We start from the raw sequence: 16,281 nt of genomic DNA on the forward strand, positions 1-16,281 counted from the left end.
GGGCTCAATGTGTACAACGGGATGTATGGAGCTGAGGCTTCCGAATGTGGCATGAAGTGCACATAATGGAGAACCTTCCCCTCGAAGCATGTGTTGATGGAGAAGGGAGAAGTGACTCCGCCTAGATGCATAGAAGATGAAAAAAAGTCATGTATAGACAATGAGTGATGGGTGAGTTGTGCCGCAACGAGAACGGAAATATAAGAAGGAGGGAGCACCACATCAAGCAATGGGAGCTCAAATGTGTGAGAATCCACCCTAGGAAAAAATAGTGACTCACTCAAGGGATGTATAGAGCTCTCACCATGGGGTATGGATACAACAATCGATGACGAAGCTAGGCAAGAGGTGCACACATCAATAGTACACATCAATAGTGGGAGTGCACATGGGGGCCAAGTCACCATGGAAATGAGATACAATAGTCGATGACGAGGCTAGGGATTCTGTATGGGGCTCATCCGCATGTGGAGTGGATGACGATACAATACTTGATGATGAGGATGGTGGTTGAGATATATGGGGATCCCAGTAGGACTCATGAGGGGTAGAGGTGGTGATAAATGATACATGCGAATGTGCCTCCACAATGGGCGCAAGATGATTGGGATAGCACGTCAGGGTGTGCGATGAGGCGTACACAACCTTACTAAATGATGTGAGATAAGTGGCAAAATGCAACACTTCAATGTGAAGGTGTGGGTACCACGTATTTACATGATCCTGTAGACGTAATAAAAAATAGGGAAACCTGTGCATGGTCATGGTCACCAAGGTGCGAAAGAATAGATCATCATGATAGGCCGCCCAATGGACGTAACCAAATAATACATCCCCTTAATCATCATATGCCTCCTCAAGAAAGGGGAAAAAACTCCACCAATCTTGGTACGAACTAATGATGTGCATAATGCCCGTGATAGTGCGATCATCGTGTGGGGAGGGGATAGAATTAAGCATTAAAATAAATTCCCGCGACCTTGCATGTGAAAGTGCCTCAATCGAATATGCCATGCGAAGCAATTAGTAAAAAGAGAAGTTAGTGACAAGTTAGCTAGTTTTTTTTGGTGTTAAAAAGTTAGTAGGTTAATTATATATATAAAAAGTCAAGGACTTAAAGAGGGTGTAAGGGAGTGAAGAAAAATGTAAGAGGGGGGTGTGGAAGGAAATGTAAGTGTATTAAAGTGAATGGGGGTGGAGTGTGTAAGAAGAGGGCATAAATGATGGGGGATAAGGGTGTGTAAGATTTTAAATGTGGGGGATGGGGTATGTGTAAGAAGAATTAAATGGGAGAGGGGAATCTTTGTAAGAATAAAAAAATGGGGGAGCCCGGAGGGGAATCCTAGGGCGGTGGGGGGGTTTTAAGAGCGGAGAAGTGGGACTTAAAGGGGAGGGGGAGCAAAATTACGAATGAAACAGGAGGACTCCAAAGTGTGGTCGAATCCAAGGGGGTTCGGGTTTTCTTAATTGTTTTTTTTGAACTTTAATTTCTTTTCTTCTACGTGGCGGGATTCTTCTCTATGGCTAGCTACTCTTGCTTCCTGCAACCCCCTCCACTTGCTTTTTGGTTCAAACCTCGAGCTGCTGCCGACCACCACGGGTGCTTTCCTCAAGCAGCTCAACTGCCCAGTCGAGTGCTCCCCTTTTTAGGACCTACAAACGGTGGCAAACTGCTTGCTAATGACCCTTTCTCTCTTCCACTGTAAATTACCTTGATTTGCTGCTAATTTTGCCACGTTGGTGTTTCTCAATGAAATCTTTGCAGCTCAGCAGTTTCTGCCCACAACCTTCGTATAGCACCAGGCCTACAGGCTCCTCCGCCTCTTGCCGCCTACTGTGATGGTCGTCGACCATATGCCTTACAAGGGATCTTTATAGGCTGCACTTTGCATGGCGATGTCCTCTCTTCTCTCTGCTACTACGGCAGCATATTGTTGCTCCAAGTTTAGCCGCTTTGCTTAGCTTAGCCACTGTGCTGCTCTTCCCCCTTCACAAATATGTTGGCCAGAGCATCCGTCTTTGCTTCCTTTTCTCAAAGTGCAGCAGGCAACGCTGATTCGACTGCCTCGTTGCTCTATCTCAGAGAGCTGAGGAGCCAGCCGCTCTTCTGATGCACTCTTCTTTGCTCTGCAAGGGCCGGCCTTCTATTCCTGCCCTCTGTAGGTGGCCTTCAGAACCTGAATCTATAGAGAGGAAACCTAATGTGCCTACAACATCTGCAAGCTAAAGCCGAATCTCAGAGACAGAGAGGAGACCGTCCTTTGATGCCTTTATAGAAAGTGCGCTGCCGTCTGAAAATACTATGCTTGCATCTGGCTGTTCATTGATGGCAGCTTCAATTAGGTAGTAGCTGTTGTCCAGCTGCTCTCTTCTTTGCACAAGCCCTTCTTTGATCTACACGTCCTGCAAATGTTCTATGATTTGCTCACTAGTAATAGTTGAGAAGCATCTCCTTCTGTCACAGCTACAAGCAACACTTATTCGTAGATAAAACACAAAAGTCTCTGTTGCCTTTTTTAAAAGCAAAAAAAATCTCTGCTTCCTTTTTTTAAAACAGCAAAGCTCTTTTGTTACAGCATGGGGCATGGGGTTCAAAACCCTCTCGCTTACTATCTTTCCCTCTATGCGGCATGCAGTGCTTCACGGAGAGTTTGTTTGTTCTCAGTGCATCTTTTGCTGTTGTGTATAGTCTTAGAGCTTAATAGCTCTACTACTAGAGAGAGAAGACTGAAAGCTGAAATCCTGCACTACAGCACTCAAAAAAGCTCTACCCTCCCTTGTATTCCAAGAGCATACAAACTTTTTTCTCTTGTCACAATGAAATTCTCTTTATCAAAACAACGAGTCTTGCAAGAATACAAGAGTCTTTATGATTGGTTGTGTCAAAAATGAAGTAACTTTTACCCATCAAGTAGTTTTTTTGTTGAAGCCCTTACACCTGATGTCAGTTTTTCCTTTGATATTGTTGCCTCCTTGCGAACTGGTCCCGGCAACAGAACCATTGTTACGCCACCGGTGAGGGGCTAGCTACTTCGAGCATTCGTAGGTCGATGGAATATCCATGGGAGGCTTCCCAAGAGATTGTCTCTCACCCAAACCCTGGGACAAAGAATGAATGATTGAAAGAATAAAAGAATGGGAGGGGTAAGGATAACAAGAAGGAAGGAAAACCTAATCTAAGGGGATAAGGGTAACAAGAAGTAAAAGGAAACTCAACATACACCACAAATTATCCATTCTCTCACATCCACTCATGCCAAGCAACTCACGGTCCTCCTGTCCACACACTCCACTCAACACAAGGGACAAGCTCACTCATAAGCTTAGAGGTCCTCCCTCCCAAACTAACAAGGAGCACACAAGAGAAGAGATAATGGCTAACTCAAACACTAGGGCTCAACCGCATGCCTCTCACACAAAGGGAACTCTTGTGCAACAAGCAAGTCATGCCCAAAACAACATATCATGGTTCACCTCAAGAGAATAGATGCCTACACTCAACCCTTAACAAACCCTAAAAGGAGCATAAGCTCAACCTCTAAGAAGAGAGGGGAGCACAAGACTAACACTACTCAATCCTAAAGAGAACATAAGATGGACTCCACAACTTGGGCTAGAGGGGAATGAGCTCTCCCTCACCCATGCTCCATATATATAGCAAATGGGATATCCCACATGCAAAGAAATCCCAACCCATGTGCCACATGGCGAGCATAGGTGAGTCCAACAAAGTAGCACAATGTGTGCACACTACTACAAATGTATACAATGTCAAAAAGGATGTGTGCATGCCAAAGCTATGTGGGAATGGAGCAAGGCCAATGTGTAAAGGAGGTTAACATTTAGCAAAGACTTCCATTTCGAAGAAGGGGAAAATGAAGCCACCTCAAGTGGATTCTTCAGAGGATAAGCAAGAGGAAGACACTTTGGATGATGCCTTGAAATCTTTTATGACTACCTCACAACATTCATGAGGGTCTTTATGGATGACTTCAATGTCTTTGGGAGGCGTTTCGATCATCTCCAACACTAAGCCTACTATTACTATTGATCTACTTGAGGAAGAGCATTAGATCAAATAAGTCCAACCCATTGAAATAGGCCAACTGCTAAAGAAAAGGTGATTTTTTTTCAACCAGAGATGCAGGTAGTTAAAGCAAGGGACATTAACATTGTAGAAACCAAGTCAAAAGTTAAGTCAATGGAAGGAAGTAACCTTGAGGTCTCCAATGCTCCAATTTTTCCTTGTGATGTTTGCATACAATGGGTTCTATAGTCCTCAGTATCTATCAAATGTGGCCCAAACTACTTTGATGTGTCTCAAGAGAGGGACCAGGCATTGCATCGGCAGCTTGCAGATACGGAGGCCAGGAAGTATTACGGTGGAGCAACAGCTGGATTTGTCAAATGTGACCTAGATTGCTTTAACGTGTCTCGCAAGAGGGAGCATGCATTGCATTGGTAGCTCATAGATGGAGAGGCCAGTAAGTATTACGGTGGAGCAAGTGCTAGAGACACATGAGGTAGAGTGGAGCTCTCCTTTGGAAATTAAGGCAAAAATGGCCGAGTCCCTCAGTTGTGCTCTGGTTGAATGTCAAGATAAAACTATTCAAATTCTGGATTCACTGACCTTGCTAAAGAAGTAGAATGAAGATTTTGAGAAATCACAAAATAAACTCAATTGACTCCGTGCTGTAATGGTGGACTTGCACTTTAAGCTCACGAAGGCAGAGCAAGAATTACATAACCTGACTAATGCCAGAGCTCAAGATGAAGAATAAGTTAAAGCACTAGTGAACAGCCCACCTAGAAAATCTCAAAGAAATCTATTCATCTGTGGATGTAGATAGAGTCCAAAAACTCATGTACAAATCCCGTTGTGATGCCTAGGTTGCCATTAATGGTAAAGAAGAAGACACGGAGGTCATCATGGTAATAGTGAAGGATTAGGATATTTGGAAAATCAAATGGTTGGCGGATGTAACAAAGTTATATGAGGATATGGAGAAACGCCTCTTATATGAGCATAAGGAGAAACGCCTCTTAATGGTGTTAGAGCGTCCACCACCTACCTATAAAGCTGTGGTTCTGTACACTCCACACTAGCCCGACCCCCGATGATGATGAAGGGGAAACTGGTCAAGAGGAGGCTACCCAGGTGATGGGTGTAGGTGCAAGGTTCTGGATTGTAAAATTCGCCAAAACAAATCCATCCACACCAGACATAAGCCAGGATCTCCTCATCAAAGCTATGTTTTGAGCCACTATCTCCATCAAGGCTATGTTCTGAGCCACTATCTCCATCAACAAAGGAGTGACTACACATCATACATTATAAAAGGCTGATCCACCCTTTCTTTTCCCTTTTGTGATACATGTAAACTTGTGATCAACCCTTTCTTTTTCCTTATGTGATACATGTAAACTTGTGAGCCACCTTTTCTTTTCCCCTATGTGATACATGTAAACATGTTTAATTTTCAACACTTGTAGTATCACCACATGACTCATCAAAATTCTTAACATTCTGCCTCAAGTTGCTTGACCAAGGTCTCACAATAGACCCATTGTTTGATAAAGGACTCTCTTGGTTCACTAAGTGTCGGTGATTGTGGCTTAGCATAAGGTGCCCATGTGATTCTTTGCTTCAACCTTAATAGAATCCTTCACTAGTGTATCAGCTACTTATCTCTTCAAACACAATATCCTTACTCACTTGCATCTCACGCATAGTGAAATTATAGCATCTATACCCTTTCTGCTCAAGGGAATAATCAATGAATATACACTTCTCACCTCATCTAGTATATGTACATAAGAAATGCAACCAAACACTTTCAAGTGTTGGTTGCATTTCTCACCTCATCTAGTATATGTACATAAGAAATGCAACCAAACACTTTCAATGAATATACACTTCTCACCTCATCTAGTATATGTACATAAGAAATGCAACCAAACACTTTCAAGTGTGCTAAATCTGGCTTTCTGCGTAAATTTTGTTTAGGCATCATGCCATGAACTGTTGTAGTGGGCATTCTATTCATGATATAAACTATACCTCCCTATTGCTTCAACCCAAAAATAATGAGGCATCTCTTTCTTATTCATTATCATTGCATGGGCAACTTCTAAAATCCCATTTGGTATGGAGTGTACCTACATGTAAACTATCTCTAAAAATATTATCCCCCACCATTTGCCAACCTTAGGCATTTTATGTGCATACCTTTATCTTTCTCTACTATGGCTTTGAAGCCTAAAAGTGAGTAAACACTTCACTTTTCTCTTTCATATGGTCCTCAAACATCAAAATGCACCATATCCAAAGATCTTTAACTTACATGCTTATCATGTGAAAATGCAAGCTTAGCTTGCTTGCTCAATTGGCGTGCTTTATATACTCTGTGTATTCCATCCACTTTGAACTTTGGTAAACATGTAACTCTAACAATACTTTGGGCTTGCATATTCTTTGCTTAATCATTATCCTAAGAGCTTGTTGTTTTTCATGATGAACCAATATATCTATTGTTGAAGTTACCTTACCTCCATCGAAGTTTCATGTCTCAAGTGTAGGGCAATAGTGCCTTGCATGGGTCTAGTTTCATGAAATCTAAACTTTGCTTTTGGCCAACTAGAGTAATCATTATACAACACAAAGCAAGAAAGGTGTTATTTCCCCACATGTAATACACGAGACCCTCTTGCCCTACACATATTCACTCACTACATAGCCAAACCAGAAAAAAAATAATCCACCATCCTTTTCTTCTAAGGTTAAAATGACACTTCCAACAATTGATTAATTAATGTGAAACAAAATTTGGCACCCATATATTTTACAATCTATACAATAGAGGCGTGGTCAAAGCCTCTAGTGAAAATCCTTCCACCCTATAACATTGAAGGCACACGTTTACATCAGGACTTGCACAAATGCCATAGCCAAAACGGTCTCGAGCTTGATTACATTGGTATCTAGACTTGACTACAATGGCGAGGGTGAGGGTGTACTGCTTCAGTGAAAGTTTGTGATTTCCGCCATGGCTTCCTCCTTACGCCGCCTGTACCCGCTTCGTAAAGCCCTGCATCTTCTTACCTGCGACGAGAAGAAAACTCTCTTCGAGCTGGGGCCCCAGTCTGCGCAAAAAGCTCTCTTCGCGCGGGCCTCGCAGGAAGAGGATGTGAAGAAGAAGAAGAAGAAGAAGGAGAAGAAAAAGGAGAAGAAGAAGGGTGCTGCAGACGTAGCAGGCGAGGGTGAGAAAGACAGGCTTCGCTTCGACGATCTGGTTATCAAAGCTCTTGAAGCGCCATCGCCAGTGCGCCATGTGAAGGAGAAAGAGAGACTGAGAGAGCAGGAGATGGAGAAGTACGGCCTTATGACAAAGGAAAGGCAGATCGAGTTGGAGCAGCAGAAAGCCAGAGAGAAAGCTAAGAAGAAGAAGAAGCCTGCAGCAGCCGCAGAAGGTGAAGCTGAAGAAGAAGGAGAAGCAGCAGCAGAAGAAGAGAAGCCTCCTCTCTCTAAAGAGGAAGGTATGCGGCTTGCCAAGGAGTACAGCAGGCTTTTAATGAGAGAGGATAGGAAGCTTCATGCAGGGGAAACCATCAGACTCAGACTGAAGATGGAGGCCATTGTTGCTTTGCCCCCTGGCCTGCAAGAAGCTGCCCGTGTGCCCGACATGACTCCCTTCCCTGGCCTCTCCCCCGCTACCCTCACCCCTCCCATCCCTGGCTTCACTTATGAATACGAAAGATCGATAGATAAGCACACAGAAGATCAACAGTGATCTCCCATTTTTTTTTTTGTGTGTGTGTGCGTGTCTGGTGCTGATGCAGCGCTTCCTTGTATGGATCATGCTACAGGGCAGTGATTCTACACCTAAAACTGAGCATATAAGAGAGTAAAACCGGTAAGTGATGTTTTTAAAGCTCACATTTTGTTTTGATACTCGTGAACTTGTGGAATTTCAGTGAATTTCTGCTTCTTTCACATCCCTCTCTCTCTTTAAGCATGCATTCAGATATAGACATGTCTATACGGACATACAAATATGTATGCATGTATGCATTTTTGGGCTCTCCCCCTCACATGAGAGAGAGAGAGAGAGAGAGAGAGAGAGAGAGAGAGAGAGAGAGAAATATTTCTCTAAGTAGATGGTGCATTAATTGATGGTTCAGCTATACGTGGCAATGTCATACACCAGCACAAAAGGCTGATATTCTGGATGGTGACCTTGTGTCATACGCCTTTGATATGGTGCTTGTCTCAGAAGCAGGTTTATTATCCAGGTCTGCTCTCCCTGTTGTAAAGTAATAGGTTTATGTGCCTTGTGGCGGTTGTCCCTGATGCTGTGGCATCTGCTGAGTTGTTTTTCCTCTAAGAAACTTTGCGCTGCTTTGTTGCTTGAAGAGTCTGAAAAGAAAAAAAGAGTCCCTATATTGTCTTTCCATTATGGAAAATGGCCCATTTGCCTGCTTGGCGTGAACTTTGGCGAATTCTGCACTTTTCTGTTTCACTTGCATTGGATTAACCCTTAAGCTATTTATGGTTTGTGTCCGTCTGGCCCTACTGTCTGGCCTGGCCGCCATGCTGGTGCCCACTGTTGCTATGCACCTGGGTTCTGCAGGTATGTCAGGCGCACGCAATGCAGCAAGGCTATCCAAGGCAAAGTCACCCACGGGCCTCCAACAAGACTCTTCTCCCCTCCTCCCCAGAAGTGGTGTCCCTCCCAGGATTACATGAGGGGTGGAACAGGGATGATTACTACAAATTATGGGAGCAGATAATCGCTACAAATAACCGAATGGAATATGCCACACGTATCTACGCTTGTTATCACATACAGCACAAAGGCAGACAAAATTGGTATCTTGAAGCAGTCAAAAAACTTGAAGGAGCAAAGGCTAGTCCGGCTGCATAAACAAGGGTTGCGGACCTGTTTGACCAGCATAAGGAACCATAAATGGCCCGATAAGCATAGTGGCAGATTGGTGGGCAGACATGTGTTTTTGGGTCCGTTATTGATAGCATGTGCTTTTTGGGCGTTCCTTCCTATTTATTGGGGGGAAGGGGTACCAGTTGGGCACACACCGACGGATGGAGCACAGGAGTGTAGAGCGTGTGGAGTAGGAGCACCATTGCGCAGGAGGCCGTCATCCTTGAGGGACAACCCCGGGTGGTAGAGGACACCGGATGAGGACGATGGCAGGGCAATCACGAGAGCATGACGCTCTAGCTTGTGGCTCGGTGGGGACAGCCAAGAGTGTGAGCCTTGCACACGACTGTCATGGTTGGGTGGCGAGTATGCCAGCACCCTCTTCATGGTTTATGGTTTGTTTTGTAGATTTGCCTTATGGGGTGATCTTGGAGGCTTGATAGCGGTATCAGAGCCAACCCTAACGCAAGAAGCTGAAAGGCATGCGTGGGTGTGCGTCACATCTGACAAGAGACCCGGGTATACTTCTCATCGTTCTCTTTCTATGAATCGTTGCTTTTTCTATCAAGTCGTTGCTCTATGTTGCATGAGATTGTGGTTGGCGTAGGGAGAAAGCATGTCTAGTCCTGTGAGAGAGGGGAGAAGCAATCGCGGTGGTTTATGTGTGGAGTGAGCCCTCTTTTGAAGAGTCTAATGCTCGACCATGCTGGCTATCCTAAGAGGCAGATGGCTGTACAGAGGTCGCACCAGGTACAACAGTCGTACAAGACTGTACGGGCTTGTGCATACAGGTACAACAACCACACGTAGCGGGTTTGGATCATAGTAACATGAAACGTTTTGTCCGTTTCATCGTTTCAAAGGTTTCGTTTCGTTTCGTCTGTTTTGGACGAAACGCAAAGGTTTCGAAATGACACTTCATATATATATATATATATATATATATATACCAAATTTATAACATATACCAAATCAACTTGAACATAAAAGAGAGGCAGTAGATTCAAAATAGTTTCTTAAGCTAGAATTTAATTCAAGTCATTATTAGAAGCATGAAATCAAAGAGCCTAGATTCATCATTCAAGTAAGATTCAAGACTGAAGATAAAGAATGTATCTACGATGTCAAATCACATGATAGTCTCAAAGTTCATTGACTAAAATCTCAATGTCAATAGTCAAATACAAAACCCAAGATCTCAAAATAAGTAGCTGCCAACTAGGAGGTGCTAGCATCATGCATGGAAAATTAGAAATCCTAAACCACTTGCGAGTTGCTACTATAAGCTCTCGCCATCACTATCTGTATCTGAACCACTATCATGGAAGGAGTCCTCTATCTCCCCCACCCTTGCCACCATCTCCTCGGAAGAAACACTAGTATGACCAGTGGTGGCAAGAGTCTCCATAGCTCGGCCACGGCCACCTCGTCGTATGTATGTGCGTGGAGTAGAGAAAGTGTCATCTGCTGCACTCAAGGGTGCATCATCTCCTGCAATCAAGGGTGCACTAGTGGATACTTGTGCAACTGTCCTTGATTGTGTATGAGTGACGCGTCGAAAGCGTTCCTCGTCCTCCCGAAGAAAATCATAGGCTATGTTCTTGTCTGTACGCCTTTGGATAAATGATATATCAATGTGCTCCCCTTGCTCAAGGCCAAGCTCTAGCTTCCTAAGAACTTCAGGATCGACTTCCTTCACCTTCCATTGTAAAATATCTTCTCCATCATCATGGACAGTGGTGTTTGAGCCTTTAAGTCGCTCCAAGAGGCGAAGGTTGGCATTTATATACACCAATCTATCAAGCTGAGATGTGCTCAACCTGTAACAAATTCAAATCGTTAACTAGTTGATGTGATATAATCACATATGAAGTCCAAAATTATGATTAAATTTTAATTTTACCTATTTCTTTTCTTGGTATGTATACCAGCACATATACTCTATATGCGCTCAACGCTTCACCAGTACAATCCTAAGAAAGAACTCGAAGAGCTAACACCTGCAAAGTGAGAGTGAGACCATTTATTTTCCACCACGATACAACGAATCTCCGCTACTCCGGTCTCATGGCCACATTTCGCATAAAACTGATCTCGATCATGGATGTAGAGGATAGACTCTTCTTCAATCCTACAAGATGGCATTGCTAGTTAGTCATTGCAAGAATGTGACATGGCTTAAAGATAAGAGAAGCATGAGTTATTGCAAGAATATGACATGCTTACTTAGCTTGCTCCCCTGAGAGAAAGATCCTATCCACATAGGATGTCCAACCACTCACAAGAATACGGTTGGACCAATGTTGATCCTTGTATAAAGGATGCAACATGTAAGAAACCATGTGAATTGGTATATGAAACCATTTCTATCTCTTGGTCCAAATCCGGCGTAGATCATCCACCCTGCAAATTCTTGCTCAATATAGATTCTATCTAATTGAAAATGTGAATAAGATATGATAATGCGGTAAGCCACTTGCAAGTAATACTAGTAGTTAAAAAAATTGCATACTTCTTATTTGAAAGGCATCAACATTTACCATACTTTCTTTGAGCCTATGCATGTAGTGGTAGAGTAGGCTCATTGTACTTCCTTCATGATCAAACAATCTCAAAATGAAGTACAATGGTGCAATGGCTGTCTTTATAGACGCCGCTTCCTCCCAAAAATCACTATCAAAGATGTAGGAAGTAATAGTGCGAGCCTCCACTTTGTGGCTTCCTTCCCAAGCCTCCCACTCTTCACTACAAACAAGCCGCCCAAGTGCATCCTTTGTTTGTGCCATCCTAATTATATCATCAAGAAATTAAATCTCAAGTAAGTATTAAGATTACAAAATGAGAATTGAAATACGAATGAAGTCTTCAAAAAAACTAGTCACTTGTAGGCTTACCTTTGAAGAACGAGGAAAAGATAGTTAAATCTTGTCTTTGAAGGCTTCACGAGATCATACTTGCATATAGCTCTAAAGAGAGCTAGTGCTTGAGTCTTCCTTGTAATGAATCTAATGATTTGTGTGGCCTTATCAAGTGTAAAGTGCATCCACTCTAGCTTTGCAATGTCCTCTATCATCAAATCCAAAGAATGGGATGCACATGGAGTCCAAACAATGGAATGATAATCTCTCTCCACAAATTCACCCATCTTGGCACAATTGGAGCCATTGTTAATAACTTGGACCACATTTTGTGGCCCAATCTCTTCGGTGGCCTACCTAATGTGACTATAAATCCACTCCCCAGTAATACTCAAGCCAGGAGCAGATGCATCAACGACACGCAACAATGTCGTGCCAGCACAAGATGATACCAAAATATTTATCATGTGGCGGCGCCGCTGACCATAGAAAAACCATGCATTAGAGAAAGAGAAGAGCTCATAAATTTACGAAGTTCAAACCTTTATGAAAGATTTTCATAAAACATTGACATGAAGCATAGTCGTGGAGAGTTGAGACTTGGTAGTTTATGACTCATCGTGTCACTCCATCCATCTGACACTATGCTGCAACTATAACGCTGCCAACAAGCTCTCAATCCGATGAGCTTATCCTCAATCTGCCTCACTTGATCTGTCAAGTGAGTAGTCCTCAAAGACTCGGCATTCACTGGATGTAAGCTTGCGGCCGCCACAAGTGCATTATAAAACTTCTGGTATACTGGGCAACGAGCTATATGAAAGGCAAGGTTGCATTGATAAAAGAAACGATGTTCAGCAATTTGGGCCTCTTGCTTCAACTTTGGAGCATAGCTAGCATCGAGCGTCATTTGGCGTCTTGGAGGCTCACTTCCCCTTTTCTTTGTGGTGGCCCTGGAGTGCACTTGGGAGGGCATTGACATCCGTTTATACCCACTAGCACCACTAACAAAGCCCGATGAACTAGAAGGCATGGCAATGGGCGGCACATCACTTGAGTTTACATTAGGCATGGACTCACCAATGTTAGATGAATCGGGAGTGACGAGAACTTGAGAAGAAGATGCATAATTGGGATGAAGGGGCCCTTGATGAGAGGTTTTTTGCGATGTTGATGCTCCCACACTCGGTGGTCTTCTTGATGCCTCCTTTTGCTTAGCTTCTTCCACCTTTGCATTGATGCCCTCCGGAGGCAAAGGCAAATGGAGAAGTGCTCGTATTTCTGCAAACTTTGATGGTGAACCGCCATAGGCAAGAAAGACACCTTCTGGAACATGAGTGCACCCATGTGTTCCTTGTGACTTTTCCCATGTGTAGTGTGCCTTCACACGGGTTGCGGCTGCTCCTCGAACTTCTCCACAAAACTTGCAAACCACACATTTTGTGCCGGATGTCCCATACTTGTGAATGAGCACCGAATCGAATGTCATGCGTATTAGGGGATTTGCGAGGAGCCACGATGAGGAAGGGTTGGGACTTGCAGTTGAAGGCTCTCAAATCTGAAATTTTTGGAAATTTCTGAAATTAAGCATGAAAATGCCCAAGTTAATGAGAGATTGGGAGAGATACTTAAGAAATATCTGAAAATTTCTGAAAATTTCAGAAATTGAGCATGAAAATGCCCAAATTAATGAGAGATTGGGGGAGATACTTAAGAAATTTCTGAAAATTTCAGAAATTGAGCATGAAAATGCCAAATTAATGAGAGATTTGGGGAGATATTGTGAAATTCATGATTTTGGGAGTAGATTTTTTGGTATTTTCAAAATTTGGGGTAAGAATAGGAGAGAGGCAGAGGAGGAAAGAAGCATGTTTGTAGGGAAGAGGAGAAAAGGGAAGGAGGTGAGAAGGCAAGAAAAGGAGAGAAAGAGGAAGAAAAAGAGGAGGGGTGGATTGGGGAGGAGAAGAGAGAAAGAGGAGAAGGGAGAAGGAAGAGGAGGAAAGAGGAGGCGTGGAGGAGGAGAAGCGAAGGAGAGAAGGGAAGAGGAGGCGTGGAGGAGAAGAAGCGAAGGAAGTGGAGGTGTGGAGGAGACGACGCGCTAGCGAACAGGGAATCCGAAACAAGGCAAGGATGCATAAAGAAGCGAAGCAAAAGGGGGGAAAAAAAATCGCCCGTTTTTTGACCTTAGTATCAAATTGGGCAAAACACCGTTTCGATGCCCTTGTTTCGACCTGTTTCGAAACGTTTCGTGATAGAAACATTTCGTTGCATTTCGACTGGACGACGAAACGTGTTTTTATGTTACTATGGTCTGGATAGAGGCCTGGACAGGCCGTACTTGTGGTACAGGGGTCGTACGAGCACAGTATACACAGCTGTACGTATGTACATATTGGTGTGCAGTAAAAGTAGCGTCAGACCTGCATGACCACCTCTAAATAGTCCATACAGTGTATGGATAGCAGTGCGCAAGAGGGAAAAGCAGCCGATAGTAGTCTAAAAACAGCGTATCTCAGTTTTTTAAAAGAGAAAAACAGAATGTTTTTTTTGTTAAAAAAAACTGTGCGTTAGTTTCTCACAAGAAAAAATCATGATGGTAAAAAAGAAGAAGCATGGCATGACTTTTTGAACAAAGCTGGACATTGTTTTTAGAAAAGCATGGGATCGTTTTTTTTAAATATCAAGGGGACTCATATATGTACACACATTAAAAAATAAATAAATAAATAAATAACACCTACCTTCCCGAAGCTGATGGCGCGTGTGGGGGTCCCTTACCTTGTTGCTTGGGCGACGGATGTGGGAAGGGCTGTCGACGACACTTGTGAAGGCTGTTGGAGTCGACCAGGGTTGTCGGCGGTTGCAGGGATTGTTGGGGCTTGATAGGGCTTGTGGCAGCCCACATGGGGATTGCACCTTGTTGATGGGCACACCTTTGGGGTGAGGAAGCGAAAGTTTTTGGGGCTGTTTCCCATGCAGCCATGCATGACGTGTGCACGCACTCATGCAGATGCAGGGTGGTCTAGCAAAGCTGCACATGCCACAGCCATCCGTGCTACCCGAGGTCTTCCCCACGCAGCCAAAGGTTGTGGACACTGGACAGCCACATGTAGGTTGTCCGGACAGAGGCGTACGATCGTTAGTGGGCTGCCCTACAGCAGCAAGTGATGGCGACATGTTTTTCTACGAACTCTCTTCAGATTCTTTTCTCTCCAAGATGTCTAAGTTGTGTATGGGACTTTGTGGTGTACTTGCGAGCTTCGGATGCACATGCTTCATTCTATCTTAGGTTTGGACTAGCGTGTTATGAGGTATGTGTTTGTTTTTCACATGCAAAGAACATGCAAGATAGGGTTTAACAATAAAAGCATAGTGTTGTACTGTGTTATGCAAGTACACATGTTTGTTTTGGGGTACACATGTCAGTTTTTACTCCAAGAACTTTACGGACACACACACAAGAGTTAAGTCATGGACTTGTAACATGCAAGACATAGACGTAATACCCTGCAGATATTGGAATGACCATTGTTTTCATTGTTGGGCTTTGATAGGCAAGACTTATCTACATATGTAGGATTGAGGAATAGTTGACCACACATTGCCACTGTGGCTACACGGATATTTGATAGAGGGCATCTAGATTAAGTTTAAATGTTGGGATTCATTGTCAGATTGCATGACAAGATGGTGATGCGACAATACCCCATATGTACCTTTTTAGCCTTACAATCCTTAAGGTTTTGATGGTCCTCTAGTTTTATGTCCATAGCAGGAGTGTGTACAAATGTTCACGCTATTCCAAGTATACCCGCCTATTCTTATACCAAGACTATTGAATCATGGTTATTCAAGAATTTGCACTATGCGCATAAGTTTTTGGAAGCAAGTTTTGGTTTCTAAGATTTTCTGGGTTTAGATTGATGCTTTGATTGGGACGCTGGTCAAGGTTGTTCTTCTTTGTGTACAAAGATGTCTAATCCTTGGACCGAGTTATGATCACTAGTCTCGTTTGGAGTTCTTTCTTTCGAGAACTTGTTTCAGTTTGTGGGACATGATCAGCCATTGGTATTTATTGTTTTTGATAGATCGCGACAGATCCACAAACTGGTGTTTTGTAGTAATCGTAGCACGGGTATGGGGTGTATCATGGTGGTATGGGACGCCATGATCCATCGCATGTTACGGGACTACGCTAGATTGTCAAGACTTCATTCAGACTCTGCGCCTATAAACACAAGGCTATCTCAACATTTTTGAGGGATAGATACTTTACTTTTGATACAGACGTTATGATAGATGCTAGCTTACGTATTAACCAGGTTTGTTGGAACAGTTGTTCCTTTCATGTCCAAGACTTTCTAAGGTTTGTTTGGGAAGTTAGACTTTCAAGGTGATGAAGTATAAATTGATGATCTTTTGTAGAAGATCGGTTCTTCTCTTGTTTGGGAAGATTGTTACCGTCCCCTGTCCGTTGTGACTAT

The 16,281-nt window shown here is 43.3% G+C and overlaps 1 protein-coding gene across 3 annotated transcripts in view; it reads left to right on the plus strand.

The window, feature by feature from the left end:
- The first annotated feature begins 6,913 nt into the window (after nt 1-6,913).
- Nucleotides 6,914-16,281, plus strand: part of LOC147636547 (uncharacterized) — a 34,734-nt gene continuing 25,366 nt past the window's right edge. The window contains exons 1-3 of one of the 3 annotated variants that reach the window (XM_086799954.1): nt 6,914-7,913; nt 8,182-8,292; nt 9,083-9,458. In XM_086799954.1, the coding sequence (XP_086656080.1) occupies nt 7,047-7,790 (744 nt within the window). In that variant the 5' untranslated portion in view covers nt 6,914-7,046 and the 3' untranslated portion in view covers nt 7,791-7,913; nt 8,182-8,292; nt 9,083-9,458. Of the gene's footprint in view, nt 7,914-8,181; nt 8,293-8,630; nt 8,948-9,082; nt 9,459-16,281 lie in introns of those variants that run through there. The other 2 variants (XM_086799955.1, XM_086799952.1) reach the window with 2 other exon arrangements.

Source organism: Cibotium barometz, chromosome 7 (genome assembly GCF_041138505.1).
Source record: "Cibotium barometz isolate CiBa-2024 chromosome 7, ASM4113850v1, whole genome shotgun sequence".
NCBI classification, from domain to species: Eukaryota; Viridiplantae; Streptophyta; class Polypodiopsida; order Cyatheales; family Cibotiaceae; genus Cibotium; species Cibotium barometz.